This window comes from Heterodontus francisci, chromosome 40 (assembly GCF_036365525.1).
Source record: "Heterodontus francisci isolate sHetFra1 chromosome 40, sHetFra1.hap1, whole genome shotgun sequence".
NCBI lineage: Eukaryota > Metazoa > Chordata > Chondrichthyes > Heterodontiformes > Heterodontidae > Heterodontus > Heterodontus francisci.
Window position 1 is genome coordinate 7,483,219 of NC_090410.1, and position 27,312 is coordinate 7,510,530.

The 27,312-nt window shown below is 46.2% G+C and overlaps 1 protein-coding gene across 3 annotated transcripts in view; it reads right to left on the bottom strand.

Annotated features, from left to right (window-relative positions):
* Window positions 1-311: 311 nt before the first annotated feature.
* The window catches only part of clasrp (CLK4-associating serine/arginine rich protein), a 41,747-nt gene continuing 14,746 nt past the window's right edge, over window positions 312-27,312 (bottom strand). For 2 of the 3 annotated variants that reach the window (XM_068018960.1, XM_068018962.1), the window contains 9 exons: window positions 23,320-23,571; window positions 21,046-21,249; window positions 19,333-19,372; window positions 15,999-16,059; window positions 15,058-15,116; window positions 11,844-11,890; window positions 9,639-9,721; window positions 3,489-3,516; window positions 312-2,220 (listed from right to left, as the gene is read on the bottom strand). In XM_068018960.1, coding sequence (XP_067875061.1) covers window positions 2,178-2,220; window positions 3,489-3,516; window positions 9,639-9,721; window positions 11,844-11,890; window positions 15,058-15,116; window positions 15,999-16,059; window positions 19,333-19,372; window positions 21,046-21,249; window positions 23,320-23,571 — 817 coding nt within the window. In that variant the 3' untranslated portion in view covers window positions 312-2,177. Of the gene's footprint in view, window positions 2,221-3,488; window positions 3,517-9,638; window positions 9,722-11,843; window positions 11,891-15,057; window positions 15,117-15,998; window positions 16,060-19,328; window positions 19,373-21,045; window positions 21,250-23,319; window positions 23,572-27,312 lie in introns of those variants that run through there. The other variant, XR_010969803.1, reaches the window with a different exon arrangement.

The following is a 27,312-nucleotide window of genomic DNA, read 5'->3' on the forward strand; positions in this document are numbered from 1 at the left end:
GGAGTGTTTGATGAGGACAGTGTAGAGGGAGCTTTACTCTGTATCTAACCCTGTGCTGCACATGTCCTGGGAGCATTTGATGGGGACAGTGTAGAGGGAGCTTTACTCTGTATCTAACCCCGTACTGTACCTGTCCTGGGAGTCTTTGATGGGGACAGTGTAGAGGGAGCTTTACTCTGTATCTGACTCTGTGTTGTACCTGTCCTGGGAGTGTTTGATGGGGACAGTGTAGAGGGAGCTTTACTCTGTATCTAATCCCCGTGCTGTACCTGACCAGCACTTATCTGAAAAAAATAAATGAACAAACACTATCAGGTGAAAACAAAAACTTTTACTTTTGCTTAAAGGAGGAACATTTACAGAAATTGAGCCAAAAATTACAAACTGTACAAGACAAAAACTCCAAAAAAAAGTTTTAACGCTTGTCTCAGAAGTGTAGTGGAGCCTGATTCAAACAGTCTGTTGCAAGAGATTAAACAAGCACACATAGCGAGAGACAATAATCACAGAACTACACCTTTACAAGCAGGGCCCACTTTCCTGTACATACAACCGATTGAACATAGTAAGAAAGCCATGCCTACGAGTTAATACAACCTAAATCTCACAGGGGCAGCGAGCTGGGGTGAGAAAATATTAAATCAATAAACAGAGAATGGACTTCTAGTTCAGCTGAAAGTTTATACAAAAGTCAGTGTCTGATGAACCAAATAATTTTGCACTGCATCCGAATTCTAAAGCAGGTGTTTCCCAGGACCTTTTTAAACCAGTGTAGGGAGGTGGGCAGGACATTAAAAAGCCCTCCACGTGGGTTTGGGAAGGACCTGATCACACAACTCCAAGCACAATAAACCTCTGCTCACAAATATGTACAGAAGTGTTTTTTTTTTAAATATAGATTTTCTTTTAAATGCAATGAAAAACTTGCCAAGCATAGCACTTCTGTGAAACCAAACTGTCCAGCACTGAAGAAGACAGGTGCTTCCTCCTTATGAGGCTGTCCATCTCGGGGGCTGTGCCCAGGCAGTTCCTGTGCATCTTTACTTTCCGCTGTGATGCTTTGCTTCATGTCCAGTTGTGCATAGTCTGGTTATTCAAGTTATTTACAGAGACACGAGAAACCTCTGCAACAGGACTTTCTCTCTAGGGCAAAGTGGTATGGGTGAAGATCATCACTGTCATTGACAGGCAGTAGGGTACAATAGCTCACACTGGAGCTGTGGCAGGAAGCGAGGAAGTTCGATAGAATGTATTTTGTTTAAATGAAGTGTTTCTTCCGCGCGATTCTGCGACTGGACAAGAGCTTCGCATTACACAATCACAGAAGCTAGCTGCCCTGTACCCTTCCCAATGGCATTGTCCCAAGGCACGAGGACTTTGCCAGTCCAAGAGTTCAGAGCATGGGGCAAACTGCAGTGTGGTTGGCCATCTATTTCCAGCCAGGGCTATCGGGTGTGTTATCTCGCCACTAGTCATCATGTTTGGTTTTGACCAAGTTCCTGAAGACACCATGTTTACCCAGGCAACCAGAGGGCCTAGTCCTTGAAGAGGAAAGGAAACAAAAACATTTCTATTTGCGCTAGCCCGTGCGCTGCCGGAAACGCAATCGCTCGCGTTACCCGCCTCTTTAGTGTAGATGTGTATGGCCTTCCAGCACCGCAAAGCCATGTAAACCAGGCTGAGGGGGGGGAACCAACCTCACATACACGAGACACTGAGATAGTGGGCATCAGGCAGAGACGCACACGCACTACATTTTACCAATATTTTGACTAGGAAAGCAGACAAAAGATTAGTTGTCAGAGAGAGAATAAGCAATATTAAAAACAGAGCCGTTTGCTGGTACAGTTACCTTAAAGCAAGTCTTTTGAAACACAATTATTGTTTCACTGTACTACGTGAATCTGTGACAATTACAGACACGTTTGCCTCCAACCCCAGATTATATGCAGCTGGAGTGCAAGTACAACCCCAAACCGATCTCTGTACGTCGCTGACACGATAAATATACCTATGTACATACATACAGGCGCGCACGCACATAGTTATTACGCGCTTGGTGCCTGAGGCTGCTTCTCGTATGCTGTCCATCGAGCCAGCACTGTCACCAGCCATGTCTGTGGATCAAGGGGAAACGCTAACAGTCAGCGAGTCAGCTGGAGGACAAGCGACTACTTCTAATGGCGATGGTGAGGGCTTCTCGAGCGTGAGCGAGTTCGTCTGGACGACAAGAAAATGAAACAGTCAGATTATTCACTGAAAACATTCATTTCCTCCCCCACAACACCACCAATTCTCTGGTACATGAAACACAAAAAGTTAGCAAGCAGGTGCAGCAAGTAATTAAGAAGGCAAATGGGATTTTGGCCTTTATTGCTAGGGGGTCAGAGTTTAAAAATAGGGAAGTCTTGTTACAACTGTATAGGGTGTTGGTGAGGCCGCACCTGGAGTACTGTGTACAGTTTTGGGCCCCGTATTTTAGAAAGGATATACTGGCATTGGAGGCAGTTCAAAAGAGATTCACTAGGCTGATTCCTGGGATGAAGGGGTTGACTTATCAAGAACGGCTAAACAGGTTAGGCCTTTATTCATTAGAGTTTAGAAGAATGAGGGGTGATCGTATTGAAACGTACAAGATTCTGAGGGGGCCTGCCAGGGTAGATGTTGAGAATATGTTTCCACTGGTGGGGGAATCTCAAACTAGGGGACATAGTTACAGAATAAGGAGACACTCATTTAAAACTGAGATGCGAAGGAGTTTCTTCTCTGAGGGTAGTGAATGTATGGAATTCTCTACCTCAGAGTTATGGAGGCTAGATCACTGAAAATATTTAAAGAGGAGGTAGATAGATTTTTGAAATTTCGGGGAGTTGAGGGCTATGAGGAGCTGGCACGAAAGATGAGTTGAGGTCTGGGGCAGATCAGCCATGATCTGATAGAATGGCGGGGCAGGCTTGAGGGGCCAAATGGCCTACTCCTGCTCCTATTTCTTATGTTATGTCCAAAGGGGCTGAATCTTTGCAGGGGGCAGCTATACGTGGGGAAAACTGGGAGGACAGGGAAGGGAGAAGGGGAAAGAGTGGGTGAGGGGAAAAAAGTGGGACTAATTGGACAACTCATTCAAAGAGGTGGCACAGGCATTATAGGCCAGGGGGGTGTGGGGACAGAGGGTGGAGAGTGAGGGGGACCTCACAGCCTAAGTTGAAATCTATCCTCAGTTAACATTTAGACAGAGCCCAGGCAGCATGCGCTGGTTAGTGCAGGAATCCCACCCCCCCAAACCCCCTAGCGCTGGATGTGGAGGCCAACTGCTGAGCACCCTGCCTGAGATCAATGCCCTCAGCACAGACCAAGGACTAAAACTGGAACAGTGCTGGTATGCACAACCCATTAACCACGTGGCACACACCAGCCCTCAAACAGGGGAAAGGCCGCTTAATGAAAGACACGTTCCAGTGAAAGACCACATGCAGACTGGACTCTCTTACCTCCGTGATGAGCTGCTGTAATCGCGGCCTAGGGAGTAAAGGAGAAGAGAAAATCAGTGGCATCAGGAGACTGAATCCCTGCATTGTGACTTGTGGATACACATGCAACAACACTGATTCAGGCCACTGCACGCAGAGCCAGAGAAATGCAATTCTCAGAGAAAGGCCATTCGGCCCAACACGTCTCTCTATCCCATTTACACAGATCTAGGCTCCCACCCCAGTGCAGTACTGGGGGAGTGCTGCATTGCTGGAGATGCCATCTTTCAGATGAGATGCTGAACAACGTGAGAGATTCCCAAAACCTGGAATTGTTATCCCAAGCTGGACCCTCCTTAAGGGAAAGATGGTCAGTGCTGTACACAGTCCTCTCTGCAGTGCACATACACTCTGCTCCCTTATGGTTACCCCACCTCGTTAAGACTCAGACTCCTGCTGCAGCAAAGATCAAGCAACACAGGCCACGCTCTGGTTTCGCATTCAAGTATCTGCTCTTCATTTGTACACATAAAGGCGGACTTGCATTTATATAGCGCCTTTCACGACCTCAAGATGTCACAAAGTGCTTTACAGCCAATGAAGCACTTTCTGAGATGCAGTCACTGTTGTATATTGTAGGAAACACAACATTTGCGCACTGCAAGCTCCCACAAACAGCAATATGATAATGGCCAGATAATCTGCTTTAGCTGCTGGTCAGAGGATCAATATTGGCCAGAACAGTGGGGAGAACTTCCCATTATCTTCTTTGGAATAGTGTATGAGGGGCCCGAAAGGGCTTTTGTTTAACGCCTCATCTGAGGGACAGCATTGCCGACAGTGCAGCATTCCCTCAGTACTGCCACTGGGAATGTCAGCCTGGATTTGTGCTCAACTTATAGGTACTTGAACCTACGACCCTTCTGACTCAGCAATTGAGAGAGTTACCTGATGAGCCAAGGCAGCTATTCACCCACCTGGAGCACTGGGGCCAGGCCCTATCCTGTCCAAACACAGACACACACTTTCTCCCAACACTCATTGAATTGGGATCAGGAGGGATTATCTCCTCCTTACACTGAAGTCATTTCTCATGCCCCAACCGGCTGCGATTATCCAACTCAAAACAGATCAGGGATTGAATCCGGCACCTACCTTCTGCTCGGTGCAAAGTGACGGTCATGTCTGCCTACACAGCAATCAGCCCACTATCTCTTAAGCCCTTGCATTCTCTCCCTAACGCTCTCCGCACATCTGCCTCTCTCTCTCTCTCTCCTCCTTTAAGAAAGAGAGTTGCATAGAACAGACAGCACAGAAATAGGCCATTCGGCCCTAACAGTCCATGCCAACTTTCATGTTCCACTTAAGCCTCCTACCTTAAGCTTTTGGTCAACTATCCTAACATGGCTCGGTGTCAAGTTATGATTACACTCCTCTGAAGCACCCTGGGACGTTTTACTAAATTAAAGGCGCTATATAAATGCAAGTTGTTGTGGCATGATGTGAAATCCTGAGAATGCTTAGAGGAGATCTGCTAGAGGTCTGCAAAACTGAGGGGTTTTGATAAAGTAATTTGGGTGGTAAAAAGGTATTTCTGCTGGTCAGAGTCTGCAATGAGCGAGATCATTACCAAAACAACAAATTGGAAGGGTCAGGAGGTTTTATTTTTAAAAAATGCAGAGTTAGCATGTGGAAAACCCCCTCAGCGATCGGAGCAGAAACCATTATAGCAGTTAGATAGGGAGAGAATATTTGGAAAGTACAAATTTGAAAAGGCAGGGGAATGGGACTGAGTGAACAAAGCTCTCAGATTGAGCCAGCACAGGAACACAAAGGGCCATACGGCCTGCTTCTGTGCTGTAAAATTCCGCGATTCAACGTGATCAAGCTGCTATATAAATGCAGCTCCTTTCTTGCTGGTCTGTGCTGCTCATGTACCTGCTGCAGTAAAGCATGGAGGTGCCGAGCTCGCAGTGGGGGCCTCCTGTACCTCGACAAACAGTCACCTCACACTACAAATGAGCTGTTTAAAGTGAAATTCCACACAAGGGCAGAGGGTGGTTTGAGACGAGGCAGGCCAGGCCTCATATGGCACCATCTCTCCTTTTGACATGGCAGTGGGGGGGGCGTAGGGCAGCGTCTATGTTTGCGTTTGAGCCCAAACTCTGAAGGAAATCCCAACTGATTTGGGCTCTGCCTGATGCATCCTGCCAGTTTGACTACCTCGTCCGCACCTCCCCATCGATTAACAACCCGATTGGTGAACAGGGCCTCACACATTATGTTATAAATGGAATTGCTGGTGTACAGTGACTGACTGAACAAGCCAAATTCCAGCTTCACCAAATGGGAACGCTAGGATCGCTTCTACTGTCATGGGAATTGCACTCCTCTCGATTCTATCCATTTTTCTACAAATCACTGCCTGCGATTATATGCGGTGTTTATATATTTAATATACTGACACACGCTTGGGATACATTTCATGGTTCCAGCAACGGTGAACTGAAAGGCTGCTTAGTCACAGGGACCCCAGAGGCTAGGGGGATATAATCCTGTCTGACCCGTCTGGGCCCAGTCATGAATAAAGATAGTGGTGTGGATCAAGGCACTGTCTGCTGAGCTGCAGGGGGGGGGGGGGAAGCAATTTGCATACACAGCCACCAGAAAGAAAGAGAGTGAGTATCGGGAGGTTACCGCAAATTTCGAATGAGGGGGTGGATGGGTGAGGGAAAAGAAATGACAAATATTGTTCTGAGCAACGTACGGTTAGTGAAGCTTCACAAAGAGCCAGGGCAACAAGCAGGTAAATAAACTAAGCTGGAAGCCCATCTGAAGTGCAGAGCATTGGCCCAACCCACTGAGGCAAAGCATGGATGGAAACAAAGGGTGCTACCTTACTGTTGGTCTGCCACCTCCTTGTGGTTGCAGGCACTCTGTCAGTAACGGACAACACCATCGCCATTCCATAGGAGTGGGGAGTTGAAAGCATCAAGGGTTAAAATAAGCTGGTGATACTAAAAGTATGTTGGGGACTGCGTGTGGGGCTCAACCCGGCTGCCGTGCTTCCGACATTAGCGACTCAGCTTCCAAAAGGGCTTCCATGGCTGGAAAGCTCTTTGGGACTTGCTGAGACTGTGACAGGCTCTATATGAATGCAAGTTCTTTCTTTCTTTCAGTGGCGATGCCTCTGGCATTTCAGAGAGCTCGCTGGAATGCAGCTCGCTGGAATCGTATTGCAGAATGGCCCCAGCTTCCACTGCTGCTCTGTGACAAGCTAACTCCACAGCCAAGGCGTTTGGAGCATTATTTGACCCCTGGGTTAGGGAAAAACAGGTATAATTAAAGGGCTCTCCCCCAGCTACCCCCCCACCCCCACCACTCCTAATCAAAGTGTGCATTAGATGAAGTTGGAATTGAGCAGTGATGCCCCCACAGTCCAATATCCCATTGTGAAGTTGGGTGGATTAAGCCATGTGAGGGCAGTTGGCACGTTTGGAACAGTCCCCTTGTTAAGAGTCTGCACCTTCAAGAGAGGAGGGGAGAAAAACAGATTGTAATTGAATTAAAAGGTCAGGCCAATAACAGGTTGTGAAAAGAGAAACTTGGTTTTCATTCAGCTTTAATAGCCTTGGGCCGTCTTGGAGCTGTGATAAGAGTTATATAATGCCAGCTCTCTCTCTATCAACCACGCCAAACATTCATAATCTGCACCACAGCAGGATTAGAAAAACAGAACGGGCCGGTTTCTCAGATCCCTCCCACGTGGTCTTACTTTTCCAGGAAAATACATTTCCTTCTTGTGACGAACAGAAACTCGAGAGCAGAGCAGGAGGATTACGCAGTGACACACCGCAGAGGACACCTACACACCTCCCCCCCACCAATCTGTGCCGGGGTGGTGGTTGGGGGGGGGGGGGGGGTGCAGCCCCAAGACACAAAGTAACCTCAACAACTTGCATTTATATAGTGCCTTTACCATAGCAAAACGTCCCACAGAGTTCCACAGGTGCAAAATCAGACAAAATCTGACACCAAGGCACATAAGGAGATTTGGGTAGACGATCAAAGAGATAGAGCACCTTAAAGGGAGAGAGAGGTGGAGGGGCAGAGAGGTTTAGGGAAGGAATTCCAGAGCTCAGGGCCCAGGGAGCTGAAGGCACAGTTTCCAACAGTGGAACGATTAAAAAGGGTGTTGCTCAAGAGGCCCAAATTCTCATAACACTAACACACGCTGGGTGTAGGAAATATTATGTAGAAATTCAATGCATAAAGTTTGTGGGAAAACTGACACAGTAGCGAGGGCAGTAAGGTTTTTCGTTGTTGCTTAAAACCAATTCTGTGCCCCTCAGTCTTCCTATGATGGCTCCCGGCTCTGGCTGCCAAATGAGGGACAACACACAACTGTCCTGACCCAGAGATACGTGTGGTTACAGGAGGGTTGCAAGTCCTCAGAAGATGGGCTGAATAGATCAGCAACGCTGAAAGCACAGAGATGGCCTGTTCCCAAACTTCTGACCTAGTACCATTTGCACGAGCTGGAATCAGAGAATGAAACAGCACAGGAGTAGGCCATTCGGCCCATTGTGCGCCTGCCGGCTCTTTGCAAGAGCTACCCAATTAAGCCCACTTCCCCCTGCCCTGACGATGCTTCTGTTCCATTTCTGACTTCATTTCGAACTTTTCAGTCTGTGGCACCAGGCCAGTGAGGTTTGTACTGAAGCTGCTGCCAATGGGTTTTGCCCACAGCCAGGCTTACAGTAACAAGGGGACAAATGGATCCTCACTGAACTCCATCTGTTATTAGGTACAAAGGGCTCATGGCAGGATGTGGACACAATGAAGCTGGAGCACTGTCTGGTGGGAAAACGCATTACTGCAACACATCAGATATAGCCAAAATGCAAATATCAACTTACATTTATATAGTGCCTTTCACAAGCTCAGAACGTGACAAAAGAGCTTCACAGCCAATGAAGTACTTCTAAAGAGTTGTCACTGCTGTAACGTAGGAAATGTTGCAACCAACTTGCACGCAGCAAGTTCCCACAATGTGATAATGACCAGATCGTGTTCTTGACGTTGACCAAGGGGTAAATATCGGCCAGGACACTGGTAGAACTCCCCTCCTCTTCTTCAAAATTATATCTTACGCCCACCCGACAGGGCACTCACCCAAAAGACTGACGCTATGTTGGAAACATATTTCAATGCCCCACAAGCAGTTCCTTCTGGCCCGTCAGTCTGATGTGTAAGCATGTGCCCTCTCTAGAAACAAAACCGAAACAGTGGTGCAGTGGTTAGCACCGCAGCCTCACAGCTCCAGCGACCCGGGTTCAATTCCGGGTGCTGCCTGTGTGGAGCTTGCAAGTTCTCCCTGTGTTTGCGTGGGTTTCCTCCCACATGCCAAAGACTTGCAGGTTGATAGGTAAATTGGCCATTAGCAATTGCCCCCTAGTGTAGGTAGGTGGTAGGGAAATATAGGGACAGGTGGGGATGTGGTAGGAATATGGGATTAGTGTAGCATTAGTATAAATGGGTGGTTGATGGTCGGCACAGACTCGGTGGGCCGAAGGGCCTGTTTCAGTGCTGTATCTCTAAACTAAACTAAAACTATTTACTGGCATTTTAGAATTTAATGATGCAGCTTGTAAACTAATAGGATATAACCAGCGTCAACAGAACTGAACCGTTCAAACAGGCAGCCTGCGGGGATAATTTTCTAAGTTACATGGAATTTACAGCACCGAAATGGGCCTTTCGGCCCAACAGTTCCATGCTAGCGTTTGTGCTCCATGAGGTTCTTCCCATCCTATCAGCATGTCTAAAGACAGCACCTCTGACACTACAGCACTCCCTCAGCACTGCAGGGGGAGCGTCAGCTGAGATTTTGTGCTCAGCTCACTGGAGTGTTGACATGAATCCGTGACCTTCTGACACAAGAGAGAGTGCTACTCACTGAGCCACAGATAACGCTGAGCAGCAGGGAACCTTCCTCAACTGATGGTTCAATTTGACAGCGTGGCGTCCATTCACCCTTGACCTCCCAGCTCCCCAGAGTGATGTGGGGAGCTGAAGCTAAATATTTCACGGTGGCGACCGAAACCAAGTTAGAAACCCACCAACTAATGCTCCCTTCACACAAGAACGTTGTTCACAGCTAATACACACCATGCCTCGGTGAGCACGAGCGGCTTCTTCTCGGGTACTCTTTCTCCCACTCGTCCCGTTCTTTATCTCTGCGTTCTCTCTCCCTGCACAAAAAAAAAAGCAGCAATTGCATCAATCGTGTCCCCAAACATTGTCGGACAATCACACAGTTCCAAACTCCAAGATTCTCTGGCTGTCGGAGTTCGGGATGTTTCAGGTGAAGTAACTCCACTGTTTCTCCCCACTTTCCCCCTCCCACCTCTCCTGAAGTTACTGAAGCTTGCTGGCTACATCCGCAAACCCCGGATCCTCTCCGGTACCCCACCCGTTGGGCCATTATTCACAAGTAAGCCTTAACATTGAAGTCCTGATTTTAACCCATCCTGCCTGGCAGGAACAGTATTACTACGCGTTGCTTGCTCATTCCATGCCCCCCTTGTTTTTACTCCCTCTCCACTTCAATGGGGCATCAGATTGGACAGGGTGTAGAACAGGCCCAAACCTACTGGGTGAGCGAGATTAAAACTGGGGCTTAATCCAAGAACAGCCAAGTCCAACTCTGTTTCATCTGCACATGTGCATTTTTCAACAGGAATCATGGGACAGCAATCAAGAACAGGAGCCCCGGCTGATTATTGCCTCTCCCTAAACCAGGAATCCTGCAGCCGATTTCAGCACCTCAAATCCAAGCCCTGCTTGAGAACAGTCAGGGATCACTTTTTTTTTTAATGTCTCACTCACTGCGTTATTGGAGAAACAAAACAGTCATTAATTACTGAAATGTATTAAACATGTGCACAGCAGAGCAGCATAGTGCTGGGCCGCACACACAGAACCACCCCCCCAGAGGCTGTGGCGTAGTGGTTATATCACTGGACTAGTATTGCTCCAGGGACATGGGTTTGAATCCCACCACGACAGAAGGTGACATCAGAATTCAATTAATAAAATCTAGAATTTAAAAAAAAGCTCATCTAATGGTGACCATGAAACCATTGTCGATTGTTGTAAAAAAAAACAAAAAACCCCCATCTGGTTCACTAATGTCCTTTCGGGAAGGAAATCTGCTGTCCTTACCTGGTCTGGCCTACGTGTGACTCCAGACCCACAGCAATGCAGCAGACTCTTAAATGTCCTCTGAAATGGCCTAGCAAGCCACTACTCTCACACACACACACGACAGCACGGATTTTAACAAGGGAAATTATTCTTTAAGCTGTGGTTGATGAAACAAGGGGCTGCAAGCAGAGTCTGAAGACAGCATAAAAAATAAAGCATTACAAACGCTCAGACGGATTTTGGCTCCATTCTGATGAATTAATGTTCCATTCATTATGAGGTGTGTTGAGCTCCAGAGCCACCTTGTGGAGAGTCAGGAGTTTGACCGAATCAGCTCAATCTTGATTTTAACCATGGACTAAAGTCCCCCCATGTTGCTTTCTCTTCTCCAATTTCTCTGACTGCAGCAACCTCTTGCTCAACATCCATACCTTGATCAAACCACATTAATGTTAATTCTGCCCCTGGAATAAGTTACCCCTCCCTTGCTGACAACAGTAAATACCGTTTTTACTGCCGATAGTCCAGCACCCTGCTGGAGAAATGGAAAATATACAGACTATGCCTGAATTCTTCAGCAATTCAGTTTCAGGAGAGATTACTGTTAACCTTCTAATCTATACTGAACTTTTCAGAATGAAAAACAGACAGCAAGTCCCACAATAGATCGTATTGCATCAGGAAGGTGTGGGGTACAGTAGCTGATCTCGGCAGGGCTGGAGTTCGAGGCATAATATTTCATTCAAGAGAGCAAAGCTGCAGGGCGAAGGGGTGGGGAGTGTGTGCGAATGTCAATGAGAACAGGATCAGGCTCATGTCTGACGCCTTGACGACAGATCACTGCCCATGTTTAGACAATAAGAATGGGCCAGGTACTGGTAAGAGTTGAAAGAGGGAACAAGTGGCGGAAGGAGTGCAGCTGAACTGCTGCATTACAGAGAAAACAAAGCGACTGTAGGTTAGAGAATTGTGCAAACCGTTCAAAATGGGAAAGTGAATAAATTAAAAAACTATTTCCCGCCATCTGATTGCGATCCACGCCACACCACCCGGTTACAATTGGTGAAACCAAATGGAGATCTGCATGCTGATGAGAGGAAATTGCAGCAGCTTTACAGCAATTTACTGTACACACAGAGACAGACGCAGTCAGTAGAAAAGTATTACTTTAGTCGTATTTTTCGAGCCATCGCTCTCAGCTCATCCTCGCGTTCCTGAAAAAAAGAGAACCATGGTTCAATACGTCAGTCTCCTTCAGTCATGAACAGATCATTCCGCACATCCGTTTAACTAGGTGTGAATTTGCCAGTCCTGCGTTGCCTCTCCCTCTATCACTGTTTTCCTGATTCCTTTCACCTCCGCCCCGCTCTTCCGATCTGTCAGTCCCTGATCTCCATTGCCATGCACTATGCCTCTCTTGGTCTCCCAACTCATTCAACACTCTCCAGGTGACACGGACTCTTCATACAATCTGCTCAATCTTGATTTTAACCATGGACTAAATTCTCCCATCTTGCTTTCTCTTCTCCAATTTCTCTGACTGCAGTAACCTCTCTCTCAACATCCATATCTTGATCAAAACACATTAATGTTAATTCTGCCCCTGGAATAAGTTACCCCTCCCTTGCTGACACCCTAACTCCCAATGCCCTCTCCTCTGCTGTCTGTCACTTGTTATCACTGTCATTGCTAACATGAGCACTGCCCTTGTTTATGCCTTCAATGACCTCATCAAGTCCCTCATAGCCTCCTAATATCCTGCCTTGCCCCCCCCACCCCGCACCTCCATGTCATCAAATATGAGGGCAGCAGGCTGGCCTGATGATTCACTGCCACATCTGGCTTGACCACCCTAAGAACTACACTGTCTCCTGCTCTGTGGCCAAGTTGTCCAGCTGCCTGAGGATGAACCTGAAGAATAAAGTCTGCACCAAACTCTTCTTCTGAATCGCAAACTACTTTCACGACTCCCCAACCCCTGCCACACAGCCTGACCAAGGTCAGAGATATCAATGCTCTAACATGCATGGAACTATACCCCAGGACAAGGTGGATAAATATACAGTCCTGGAAGCGTTTCAGAATGTTCAGGACCTGGACTGAGCTGCAGCTGCATTTGGCCCAGAAACAAAAAGCATAAAACCTTACAGCCCAGGAGGAGGCCTTTCACTCCAAGGTGCCTGCTCTCTGAAACAGCTATCAATTAGTTTATTGCTCACAGCTCTATGAATTGTTCCTGTTCAAGTATTTATCGAGTACCCTTGTTAAAGTTAATATTGAATCTGCTTCCACCATCCTTTCAGGCAGTGCATTCCAGATCACAACGATTCACTGTGCAAAAAATATTCTCATCTCCACACCCTGGCTGTTTTTGGTCAATGATCTTAAATCTGTGTCCTCTAGTAACCGACCCTCCTCCTGTTAGTAGAAAGTTTCGACCAATCTACATTATAATTTTGAACACCTCAATTAATTCTCCCTTTGACGCTCTCGGCTTTAAGGAGAACAACCTGCTTCTCCAGTCTCTCCACGTAATCAAATCCCCTCATCTCTGGTAGCATTCTGGTAAATCTCCTCTGCACCCTCTCCAGGTGATGTTGAACATATAGATAATGTAAGTTATATATAAATGCAGGTGATGTTGTGGTTGAAAGTTCAGCTCAGAATAAACAGAACCCTAAAATCGCACAATGATGTGTTCTGTTGAATGAGAAGGAAGGGGAATACAATCAGGGTGAGAAGTGTGGTAGCTCAGCCCCATCATTTGTGGTTTTATTTGCTACTCGTTGAATTTTGTTGGGGCTGTTGCTCACTGCTGGATAAACCACGATCGGCGCACCGGGGTCTGTTAGCATCTGCAATGTGAGGTAAGTGGAAATGAATGGGAACAAAAATGTAACTGTTATGGAGGCACCCCCCAGGGAATGCAGCTATACAGCCATGAGGACAGAACCCTGATCTAGACCGAGCACTACCCACACGGGATAAAATGACAAGATTACAACCCTTTAAATACCGGTCAATCAAGTAGTCAAAAAGGCTAATGGAATGTTGGCCTTTATCTCAAGGGGGATGGAATATAAAAGGAAGTTATGCTTCAGTTACAGAGACCCATCTGCATTACTGCCTTCAGTTCTGGGCACCACATCTCAGGAAAGATATACTGGTCTTGGAAGGAGTACAACGCCAATACAATAGAATGATACCAGACGTGAAAGGGTTAAATTATGAGGACAGGTTGCATAAGCTTGGTTTGTAGTCCCTTGGGCTTAGAAGGTTGGGCAATGACCTAATGACAGCAGTTAACACGGCAAAGGGATTCAATCTGGTTGATACAGAGAAAATATTTCCCCTGTGGGTAAATCCGGAAAAAGAGAGTATAATAATATTAGAGCCAGGCCATTTAGGAGTGAAGTCTGGAAGCACTTTTTCACACAAAGGCTCGTGGAAATCTAGAAGTTACTTTCCTGAGCAGGCTATGGATGTTGGGGTGGTGGGTGGGGGTGGGGGGAGGCGGGGAAGGGTCAATTGAAATTTCCAAGACTGAGCTTAATACATTTTTTTTTTGTTAGTTAAGAGTTTCAAGGGATATGAAACAAAGGCAGGTTAAAGGGACTGTCGCCTCCTTCTGGAATGTGCCTTTGCAAAGCAGGTCTGCAAAGTGATGCAGTGGTTTTTGTCGAGGTTCATCCCAAGCAGCTCTGTAACACTGGACTCTGTGCTCTACGGGGCTGTTCCCAGGGATGCACACGGAGATAAATATCAACTGCTGCTGGAGGACCATCAACTTGGTGATAGACACTCTTTGGTTTGCCTGAAACTTGCAGCTCTTCCAGTGCAAAGAGCTTTCAACGACTGAGTGTTGCAGACTGGCTCATTCCCAGGTCCAGCACTACATTCTTGGAGACCCACTAAAGCTTGGGGCAGCCGCCGCAAAGGCTCAATGGGGAAAGGCCACTGTGTAAGGCCCTCCCGCCACAGTATAGCGGGGGGCTGGAATCCATGGAAAACCCCTCTGGCTGCATGCACCAGAGAATGATTAAAACGAAATGTAAATGTACATCGTAAATATAACCTGTAACAGCAAGTGTAGTGAGGCATCTCATGTACTGATTTGAAAGCAGCTGATTTGTATGGCACTTTATGTAATGTCAAATTTGAACTGTTACATGACGTACTTTTACAAATTTTATGAATAAAGTACATTTTTGGAAAAAGTAAAATAAAGGAAGGTTAATTGGAATTGAGTTACAGGTCTAACAGAACGGCAGAAAGGTTCAAGGGGCTGAATAGCCTCCTACTGTTCCAATATATCGAAATTCCCCTCATCTGCATCAATAATACATATGGTCTGAGTGCTGCTGTTGCACTGGGAGATTACCTGTCGTTCCTGTTCTTGCTGCAGTTGTTTTTCCTGTGCAGCCTTCTTGTCTGCTTTAACTGGAGGCAAAAAACAAGGTTTACTTTACTGCAGAGTCTAAAGCAGTCGCAAGTATTCCCGCTCCTGTGCATCGATTCCAACTCTCCCTAACCCACCGCCTCCTACCTCTCCAGACTACTGCAGGATTGCGTGCTATTCCATAGACACCCCACTGGGGGTCACAGCTCCCACAGCGGATACAGGGCATGCCTGGAGTTGGAAAGGATCACTCCTCCCTTATCCCTCTCCTGCAGCCGCTCTTCATTCCTGCGGTTGTTTGACAGAGCCACTGCTGACTGTGTTACTAAGCCTAGTAGAACAGGAAGACACCAGGCTCATTCCTTGGTCTGTAATGAGTCAGCCAGTCTGGGGTCAGCGGCAGGGTGTGGGGATGGGTGGGGGAAGGGAGGGGAGAACAGTTAGGGTTACTTTCCTCCAGATTGCTGTCTGCTGAGCCTCATTGTGGACATTGGGCGAGGACCTGACCAGGTTTGGTGGTGATGCTGTTCAGAGACGAACAGTCACTCAGCCATCACTGTTCAAGGTCACATGTGAATAGCACCACTTGGGTGCTTCAACTGGAGAACCAGCTTGTACCTGTGGAACTGTACATGAAAAATCTCAATGGCGCAATTGGGGAGCTCTTCTGAGGCACACTGCTGCACAAAACAGAGGAAGCTTTACTCTGTATCTGACCCCGTGCTGTTCCTGACCTGGGAGTATTTGATAGGAGAGTGTAGAGGAAACTTTATTATTTATGAAACCTCTACTGGTACCAGACCAGGGAGAACTTGTTGATGCTCAGTCAATATACTACCACATCCATCACCTTGGAAGGACACAAAGTTAACAAAAAATATCCTGCAAGGTTAAAATATAAAAACCAGGATATAGATGCTTACATTGTTTATTCAGCGCCTTCTGCATGCGGAGTTTCAGCTTCTCCTGTGGCGTCAGCTTCGGCTGAAAGAAAAAAAAGTGACATTGGTCCGGGGCCAATATTCCAGGGGGTCAGACAGTATAAAAACCTGCAGCATCGTCTCGAGGGGAACAGGACAGAATGGTGCACATTTTTCACCCTGGAAACAGCGACTGCCTTGTCGACAGTCAACAATCATCAGCCTGTGGGAAAGTAAGAAAACGACACAGACCTGGGAGATTTACATTAAAGTTCCACCATTTGAAGCTACATTTAAGGGTTCTCTGCAACCTAGAAGAATGCAAACATATTACGCAAAATACATGCAGCAATGCTTCACTAAAGACAGAAGCAATCTGACTGTGTTCTCTGCAATACAATATACCAAAGGGTCTGCAAACCATGCTGTAAAGCACTGCTAGAGGGCAGTGTTGATCCACTCCTAACCCAGTGCAGCAAAACCTCCCACAACATGAAAACAACATACAGTACTGACGTAAAGACTGCCGACTGCAGCACCAGGAAAAATATTCCATTTAATATCTAGCCTTTCAGGAAGTTAACACATGGTACTCATCCCCGAGCAGCTAAACCCAAGGGCATGACACAACGCAATCTTGAGAAGCTTGATGCAATCTTACTGTTGAACATTAGAACAGTTCCCCAAGCCTCAGTCACGCCAACATCAAAAAAGAACCAATTCAACCAGTTGTGCATTCTCACCTTTTGGGAGTAAATTGTAATTAAAAATTGACAGAACTGAATTTGTTAAGCTTTGGACGTTGGATCACACAGAATTAACAGTGTTAAGTGCTGCAGTGAGGATTCTTATGTGGCGATCTCATGTCAGTGACCAGTGAATGAAGGCGAGCTTTGCTAAGGCAATTTGGTCACAGTTACAAGAGAGGCAGAACTGGCCACGAGGAATTAAACACATTTGGGTTTTTGAGACTGAGAATCAGGAGGACATTTCTAGGGCAGACGTGAGGCCAGATTTCGCTGTCTGGGGCTCAACGTAACACACAGTGTGTCGAAAATTCTGTACTCACTTTTTCTCTCTCCCCCACTCCCAACCCCCGAGTTTGTCGATTTGACAGTATGTTATTTCAGTTACCATATTATAATAAAGGCATATCCATTGTAACTACTGGCAACTTAGTTCAGCTGCTAGCACGGTCACCTGAATCAAAAGGTTGATTTTAAGCCCCAGCCCAGCATATAAGAGACTTGCATCTATATAGCATCTTTCACAACCTCAGGAAGTTCCAAAGATCTTTACAGCCAATGAAATACTTTTAAAAAAAAAGTGTAATCACTGTTGTAAAGTAGGAAACGCAGCAGCCAAGTTGTACACAGCAAGATCCCACAAACATCAGTGTGATAATGACTAGTTCATCTGTTTTAGTGCTGTGGGCTAGAATGCCAGGGACAACTCCCCTGCTCTTCTTCCAAATAGTGCCATGAGATCTTTCACATCCACTTCAAGAGGGTTGATGGGGCCTTGGTTTAATGCCTCACCCAAAAAAACGGACGCTCTGACAGTGCAGTGCTCCCTCAGTACTGCGCTGGGAGTGTCAAGCCTAGATTAAATGATCAAGCCTTTGGAGCGGGATTCAAACTCACAACCTTCTGACTCAGAGGCAAGACTGCTACCCACTGAGCCACAGCTAGTCTAGGCCGAGACTTCAGTCCAGAAATGAGGGGCGATGTTAAACTGAGGGTCCATTGCCAGTTCAGGTGCATATAAAAGATTTTATGGGGCGATTCTTGGGGTAGGTGAGCTCTCCTGGTGCCCTGGTCAACATTTATCTCTCACCCAAACACTGGTTATTTATCTCATTAACATGTGTGCATATTGGCTGTCTCATCTGCCAGCAGAAGAACACTGACTATACTTCAGAAGTAATTTAGTTTGTTAAGCAGCTGCGAAGCACTTTGGCTATACAAAACATTGGTTCTTTCTTATCCACAGCAGTTTCTCACTGGCGGCTAACAAAGTCACAGAAATTAGAACATAGAATGCTCAGACAGCATGAAAATGTACAAGGGGGTTCCACAGGGACAGTGTTAAAACTTGCAGGGTCTCCCCAGGAGGGTGTCCGTTATTTGCAGGGGTTTTTCATCTCACACAGAAAAGCTTGAAAACCACTTCTTTTAAACAGTTGCTTTTAGGAGCTCAGGGTTCGACAGGTGGTCACATAATACAAAATCAAAGTGAACCTGTAAAGTTCCAGGATCCCATGGTTATTTAAACCCTCACCTCACCTATTGCTGAAATCGACACAGTTATTCGAACACAGCAGTCGGGAGGTTCGTGCACCATTCTGCTTTTTACTGTTTTAATCCCTCGTGCCATTCAAACCTCCTCTAAAAACCAGTGAATACCTATCAATCTTACTCCAATCACCTATGAGATTTTCACCACCCCACTTCCTCCTTGCCGGATGGTGTTAACTCTGTGGGGTGTGATTCTATAAGAGTTGGCCATTTCCTTGAAACTGCCTCAAGTACTTATTTGTACGTGAGTCAGACAGGACAGAATATAACATGAGGGAATTCTTCGGCTGTACGACTCAGGACAAATGCCTAATTCAGGACTAAATTTTACTGCAACTGTTGCAGTAACGTGAATAGTCTAAAACAAGTTGCACTGTGACACTATAAATCCCATTCAGTTAAGACTGGTAAACTGCCTTTGCTACTGCACACACGTAGCTGACATATACAAGTATCTTTTATATATAAGATGGTTGAGAAGAGTTGAGGCACATTTCAGAAACTCACTCCACAATGCTCCCTAATGACTAGAAACTGTAACTACACCGTGACAGCTGACATAGCAAAAATGAATGGAAAATATGTATTGAAATAAAAGCCAACCAAAAATTGTAATGAATAGAAGTTGGACAGGATGTGTTCATCCTACACAGCAGATGACAGCTAGTTAAGTTGACAACGGAAAAACCTGTAACAAATTCTAAAATATATCTGCAGTAACTTTATAGCATTCACAGAATCACAGAAAAGATGAAACATTAGAACTAGCAAGGCTGGGCTCTTTGATAAGTCTTTGTCTTTAAATTTTAGCACAATTTGAGGAACACAGAAAGGGAACATTTTCAGTGTGTGAGCAAGGTGCTGCCAAACTGATGTGCATTCTGTTTTGTGTTACCGGTAACACGGCCTCAAGGACAATTTCAGGTTAGAAAGAAAAGCGACTAAAAGTTGCTGAAAGACTACTTGAGGCTGCGTAAGTGTTTCTGTGAGGTTTTCAGAGGGGCTGTGTTTAACGGAGGTGAGGTAAAATTCTTACTGACTTTGGCAGCTCCGGATTCTTTACCCACAGGAGTGTCAGACCTGGAACGAGAAAGAGAAAAAGAGAGAGCAAAGTTCAGAGCATGCCTAGGACGACACGATGCATTTCAACCAGCATCTCTCTATGGCTCGGCGTCTAAATTTACCACTTGCTGTGAAATGCAACAATACAGACCAGTAGATCCCAGGTTCAATCGCTGATTTGTGTTGCGTTCGCTGAACAGCCTTCAACAGATGCACAAGAATGTGCTGAACAATATCAATTACTTTCCATGTTTCTGATCGCCACCCGGTGAAAACTACTGAAAAGTGTGTTGTAGCCGTGCCTTTAGCTACCTAAGCCATAAGCTCGCGAATTCCCTCCATATACCTCGCTATCTTCGTTTAAGGAACTCCTTAAAATCTACCTCTTTGACCAAGCTGGTCACCTGTCCTAATATTGCTAAGTGATTTTGTGCCAAATTTTGACTGATAATGGTCCAGTGAAATGCCTTGGGACGTCTTTTTACTACATTAAAGGTGTTATACAAATGCAAGCTGCTGCTGTAGTCAGATGAGGGCAGGATTCAGTTTAACTATGATGCCTTCTTTGGTCAAATAGCCAGACAGTACTCACTATGCAGACTTGCACATGAAGAGAGTGAGCAGGAGAGCAAGGAGTGGACAGTGCCTGTAAGAGTCAATACTTTGAGAGGAGGGCAGAAAATTGTTAGGGCTGGGGGGGCGGGGGCGGGGTGTGAGGGCCATCCGCACGGAGATATACAGAAATTCGTTCAACACAGGTCACTGATTAGAAGCAGGACAACAATTTTTAAAAACCTGTATTTGTATCGCAACTTTCATGAGCTCAGGATTTCCTCAAAGCACTTTACAGCCAATGAAGTACTTTTGTAATGTAGGAAGCATGATAGTCAATTTGCACACAGCAAGATCCCACAAACAGCATGTGTGATAATGATCAGATAATCTTTATTTTTTTTTTTAAGTAATGTTGGTTGAGAGATAAATATTAGCCAGGGCACAGGGGAAAACTCCACTACTCTTCTTTTGAGATCGCGCCCTAGAATCCTATATGTCCACCTGAGAGGACAGATGGGACCTCGGTTCAACATCTCATCTGAAAGATGGCAGTTATTGAGCTAGATTAAGTAAGATTTGGATTAACAGCAGTAGAGATATAGTTACAAGGGCGAGTGCACTACAACTCAGTTTTCTGAGGCTCAGTGACTCCTTCACAGAAGTTAATAGTAACTATTTTTAAATTTAGAAAGGGGCAACATTCTCTCTTTGGAAGTGGGGGCATCCCTCTCAAATGCACCCGAGCCCCCCCCCACCCCGAGGTGTACCTCAGCTCGCCCTCAAATGCAGTCACTTCATAGCCCCACATCACTTTGTTCCCAATCTCCAAGGTGAGTCAGCCCTTACCCCACACAATTCTAATGGGGAGAATTCAGCGCAGCCTTTTGGGTGGAATCAGGTTATTCCTCCTTGCCTCACCCCAGAACCAGCCAAATGGTTTAGGAGTCTGCAAGTTGCTGCTGTATCGTGGAGGCAGTGGGAGCTGGGGTGGGATGCAGAGGAACAAATTACAATTAAAACAGGACAGTGGAGGGACATCGGCGCCTTTCCCTTGGCCGAGGCGTGCCCAAACCCACTCACAAAGTGACGCGCAGCAGCCTAAACCAAAAGAACGAGCAGTTCAAAGTCATTCTCACTTTTTCAGTTTTTCGCCCATGGCAGGTGAAGCAGCTACTTTCCCCAGGCTCTCTTTGACGGGGGACAGAGATTTGCTTTGGCTCTGAGAACCGCTCAGGCTGTCGCTGCTGCTCCGACTGCTGCTGTTCCTGCGTCGGCTTGAGCTGTAGCCTGTCCTGCTGCTCCGGCGGTAACGGTCATCTGAGCGCGAATGACTCCTTGACCTTAAATAGGAAGGAAAGATGCATTAACAGTATGAAGAAGGGGTAAAGTACGCCCCCCTCTCACCTCTGTAACTTTCTCCCCTCCTCTCCTGAAGGCACTAGTTTTTTTAATTCTTTGATGGAATGTGGGTGTCGCTGGCAAGGCCAGCATTTGTCGTTCATCCCTAACTGCCCTTGACAACTGAGTGGCTTGTTAGGCTATTTCAGAGGGCAGTTAAGAGTCAACCACATTGCTGTGGGTCTGGAGTCACATGTAGGCCAGACCAGGTAAGGATGGCAGATTTCCTTCCCTAAAGGACATTAGTGAACCAGATGTGTTTTTTTTTTAAATACGACAATCAATGATAGCTTCATCGCACCATTACTGAGACTAGCTTTCAGTTCCAGATTTTTATTAATTGAATTTAAATTCCACCAGCTGCCGTGGTGGGGTTTGAACCCATGTCCTCAGGGCATTAGCACGAGCCTCTAGATTACTAGTTCAGTGGCATTACCACTACACACTACTGTCTCCCAGTAATGCTGGGTACGATACCACAGTGTTGCCTGCCTCGTGTACCTCATAGGAGCATTGCAGAGAATTCACAGCTCAGAAACAGGTCATTTGGCCCAACTGGTCAATGCCAGCATTAATGCTTCACACAAGCCTCCTCCCAGCTCTCTTTACTTCACCCTATCAGCATAGCCTTCTAACCCTTTCTCTCTCATTTATTTATCTAGCTTCCCCTTCGCATTCTTCATAAGTGAAACTAGACAGCAAGTGTCGGCAGTACAGCTGACCACGCCTCTGCATCAGAGGTATGCCTGGCCATCTCCTGACCAGAACGTTCCAGCATATGCTAGTTATAAACACATCACCAGTTCTCCAATGCCTCAAATGTAATGTTCTTATCCTTGCATGGCCTCGCCCCTCCCTGGCCCGACAACTCCCCTCATCCTAACTCACCACTTCTTTGACTCCGGCTCCAATGCATCAACCCCTCCTTCCGCCTCATCCCTGCTGGCTGTCTGAGTCCCACAATCTGGAATGCACTCACTAAACTACTCCATTCATCCCTCCTCATTTAAGATCCACATTGAAATCCATCCCAGATTTTGGTCTCTCCTCCAACTCTCCCTTTCTATCCATTTCTTTCTTTCTTTTATCCTCACGCCTTTATGAAGCGCCTTGGGACATTTCACTGCCTAAAAAGGTGCTATATAAACTCAAGTTCTAGTTGCATAGAATGTACAGCACAGAAACTGGCCCTTCGGACCAACTATGCCAGTGTTTCTACTCCACTCAAGCCTCCTCCCACCCTTCTTCATCTCACCCTATCAGTTTATCCTTTCTCCCTTATATCTAGCATCTCCTTAGAAGCATCTGTGCTATTTGCCCCAACCATTTCTTGTGGGAGCAAGCTCCACATTCTACCCATTCCTGCAACAGAAACTTATATTTAGATAGCATCTTTAATGTAATAAAAGGTCCCAGGGTGCTTCACAGGAGCCGTGTAAGGAGATATGAGGACAGGTGACCAAAAGCTTGGTCAAAGAAGCAGGTTTTAAGGAGCACCTTAAAGGAGGAAAGTGAGGTAGCGAGGCAGAGAGATTTAGGGAAGGAATTCCAGAGCTTAGGGCCCAGGCAGCTGAAGGCATGGCTGCCAAAGACGCAGTGCTGAAAATCAGGGATGCACAAGAGGCCAGAATTAGAGGAGCGCAGATATCTTGGAGGGTTGTGAGGCTGCAGGAGATTATAGAGATAGGGAGGGGCAAGGCCATGGAGGGATTTGAAAACAAGGATAAGAATTTTAAAATTAAGATGTTGCTTGCCTGATTAAAGAAGTTTCTTCTGAATTTCCTATTGGATTTATTAGTGACTATCTTATAGCAACCAATTTTGGTCTTTCCCAATGAGAGGAAACATTTTCCTACGTCCACCCTATCAAACCCTTTTATAATATTAAAGGCCTCTACCAGGCCATCTCTCAGCCTCTATTTCTCGAGAAAAGAGCCACAGCCTGTTCAATCTTTCCTGAGGGCTATAATTGTCGTTGTTTCACCAGTTTAACTGTGGACCTGACTGCATACCTGGATCGTCTGCCGCGGCTGCGAGAGCTGATGTAACGCGTCCTGTCGGCCGATCGAGACTGCGAGCGCGAGCAGCGACGCCCATCTCGGGAGCCCCCTCTGCTGTACCGCCCATGGGACCCGGAGTAATGTCTGTTGCGCGAGCGGGAGCGGGAGCGAGAGTACCGGCTTGACCGGCGGTGCCCACGGGAACGCTGGTTGCGAGAGTCTGACCGGGATCTGGAGGATCTGGAAGAGGAAGAGGAACGGCGCCTGAGGAAGGAAAAAGAAGCAAAAAAAAAATGAAAATCAACAGACTAAGTTACATTTCAGTCTGCAGGCACCGAGACCAATCACGCTGCAATTTTCTTAGTCTTAAACCCATACCATCATAGAATCACAAATGTAAAAACCAGGATGCCCGAGGGGAAACCAGAGCTTCTACCCTGGGGTCGAAATTTAGTGTCAGCTTGGCTCAGATAGTTCCATTCATCGCTGAGCCAGGTGGTTTTGCCCCAGTCTGGGACCTGAGCATTTATTTTAGGCTGACGTTCTGCTACAGCATTGTTGGGAGGTAAGGTAAGGCAACGACAAACTGAGGCCCCTTTTGCCTACTTGGTTCAGGAAGATGCAAAAGGCCCCATGGTATGATTCAAGGAAGAGCACAGAGCCATTCCATGTGTCTTGACCGACATCCCTCCTTTGGTCACCACCACCAAAAACAGATTAGCTGGTTATCTATCTTAATGGTTCTGTTGGATCTTGCCATGTGCAAAATGGCCACTGTTTGCCCACATGATGATCACTGCACCTCAAATTAATTGTGAGAAATGTCAAGGTGTTTCAGAGAAATGTGATAAAGAGCGCTAGACAAGTGCAAGTCTCGTTTTGTTAAAATGGCCACAACCTTCCAGTTAATGCCTACTCTTTGTGGCCTAAAGCTTTCAGAAAATCTTCCTTTAACTTGCAAGCTTTGCTGCCATTGAGATTGCTTGTGCACAGTTCGGTTTACAATCATGTCCACTTGCATTTATATAGCACCTTTAACGCAGAAAAACAATTGAGGTGCTTCAACATGCAACACGAATGCTCGCTTGCTGCTCAGAGGACAATGTGGTCAGCTCCTGGTCATTATTCTCCTTATGCACCTGAGGCGGTAACTCAAGTAAACGAGGCTTCACTAGGCCAAAACATTGCACCCAGCGAAGAACTACCACTACCTGCATCCTCGACTCTTAAAATAAAAATCTTTGAGCTCTCCATCTCCAAAATTGAGCCCATCTACTCAGCGACCTCACCACCTCCTGGCCATTCGCCCATCGCTCTTCAGCCTAACTTAGAAAAATCATGAACTAGTCTCTTGATTTAGCCAGTTAACCCATCTTCCAAACTGACACCATCACACCGCTCCCTTTAAAAAACCCCACCATCGAGTCTTCCCATTTGCTGCTCCATTTCTAACCTTCACTTTCTCAAGTCTCATTGAAAAACCACCTCCACTGCACCTCTGCCAAAATATCCCGTTTGAAATTCCCTTCAGTCTGACTTCTGTCCACTCACGGCAGCAAAGCTGCGACTCGGCACTTTATTTCTCGTTGGACCTCTCAATACCATCGACCACTCTCTCCTTCTCCACGGCTCCTTCCCCATGGTTCATCTACATGGCACCATTTCATGTAGTCAGCACAGCTCCTGTAAAGACTTCTTCCTCCACCTACTCCTGCAGTGTCTTATTTATGGACGCCTGCTATTCCTTATTTACATGAACCCTTTCAGCAATTTTATCTGTAAATATAGGGTCAACGGCAAAGAAAAACAGCTTTATCTCTACATAACACCCTGGAATCTACAGTCTATGCAACTAGCAAGGCTGAAATCACACAGTCTGTCAGAAACTCTGCCTCATGCCCCGGTTTTCTTCCCCTTCCCACTCAGGTTGATCACAACACTAAACAACATCGGAGGACTGCTCAAGGCTTCAAAGCTCACCAAGACTTCTTTTTTCAGCTCTGTCCCAGCTCACTCCCACCCTCCCACTGCTGAAAACCTCATCCTCCCCTGTGTCACCACCAACTATCCAAGTGCCCCTTTAACCAGCCCGCTGAGTTCCACGTTACACAAGCTTCTACTCACCCACAACACCACCATTCGCATCCTATCAACCAACTCCAGGACAACGCCCAAACATGGACCCTTCACTCAAAAACTTCAGACTATTTGCTGATTTGCCCTCCCTCTCCCCCTCCTTCATCAGTTGCAGGGCTTCACTCACCAGGCCCCTGCACTTGTGGATTCCTAAACCTCTCCACTTTGCTACATCTTACTCGCCTTCAATAAAACCTCCTGAGAACCTTAATTCCCTATGCCCCAGCCCACCTTCCCCAACCTCCTGGCTGGTGCCTGCTACCGCCCTTTGTGAAACCCCCTCGGGCTGCTTCATTGCATTGAGTGCAAATTGTGAACCTCGTGTCACTTGTTCTAATGCTGAATTTAATGAAGTAACACACGGCATTTTAAAGTTGATGGCATATCAGTTGCTGGACGTAGAGTAAGAGGGACCAACATTTTGGGGGAAGAAACACAACACAAGAGGGCACTTACTTTAATTTACGCAGTTAGTGAAAAAAAATCAAATTATTCTGAAGGGAATAAACAGCAAATAGACCTGACCAAAGTCCCTCCGTTCAGAATTAAAGAACTTTTAGGACCAAGGAGAGGCTATTAGACTCCAAAAGCCTGTTCATTTCTCACAGATCAGTGTTACACTGCCTACTCCAATGGATCTCCATGCAGATTACACTACAAGACTTTTTGCTCTTTGTTACTTTCTAATGTTTACCTTGTGCCTCCTGCTATTGAAAACCATCACTTTACTGAATAATATGCCAGTTAAGTTCCATCACTTACCCTTCATAAACTTAAAACCCCAAATTAGGTCACCTTAAAGTCCTCACGTTCCAAAGAAAACAAACCCATCCTCTTGAATTTTTCCTCACAACTCAAATTCTTGAAACCCATTAATAGGTGTGCCAGTTTGTTTATTAAGTCACATTATGCACTGGCCAATTTACTAAGTTACACTGTACTGTAAGACAGACATTTCAGCTTCCTTTGTTGCAGCTTTGTTCGCAAACCAAAGCCACTCGCTGGACAATGAGAAATCAACATTGTAAAGTCAGGTTTATTCGGACCTCCCGATTCTCTCTCTGCCTATCGGGGAACTGGGATTTACACAGCATTTTAAAGCTAATGGAAAACCAGTGTGATTATCTTGCAGTAGTCTAGGTAAAAGGCCTGTGATCATGAAGATTCTAAACTCTGACAAAGACTCTGGACACCAATGGCAAAATCACCAGCTCACACTCTCAATGACATGGGCTACATTTCTGGCCACCTAACAGCACAGTCCCTACAGGCCTGTCTACTCGGCCTGCCCAATCTTAATGCCCACCCTCCTTGCTGTGCAATCTGCCCACCCTCTTGCAGCATGGCACCTACTGTTTGGTCTTTTCACCCCTGCCACAGTGGCATGGAGCTTACTGCCGGGCCTGTCAACCCTCCTGATGGCATGGAACTTCACACCCAGTCTACTCATCTATTCAGTGGCAATGCACAAGACGACTCTGTCACACCCCAAGCAGATACGTTGACCATGTATTAAATTTTTGTGCAAAGGAATAATATGCAATATAACATGTCAAGGAACAGACAGGCTTGCTGTAGATCTGTGATAGCCATTACAATTTGCCTTTGTATCTGTACCGCAAGGCGTGTCTGAACTTTAAGATATTATGGGCCACATAGGTGCATAGCACAGAGCTTGGGGCCACCATATATAAAGTTTGAATCCACTTTGCCCTTAAGTTAGACATAAATTGAGCTGCTGATATGAACTCATCTTGGTGTTTTAGGATTCATCCAACAGAGGAAACAGGTCATCCTAAACCTCCTGACTCATACTCATATTAATAGGAAGTATAAGCATAAATAGGGCTGTGGGTCTGATTCTGTGGG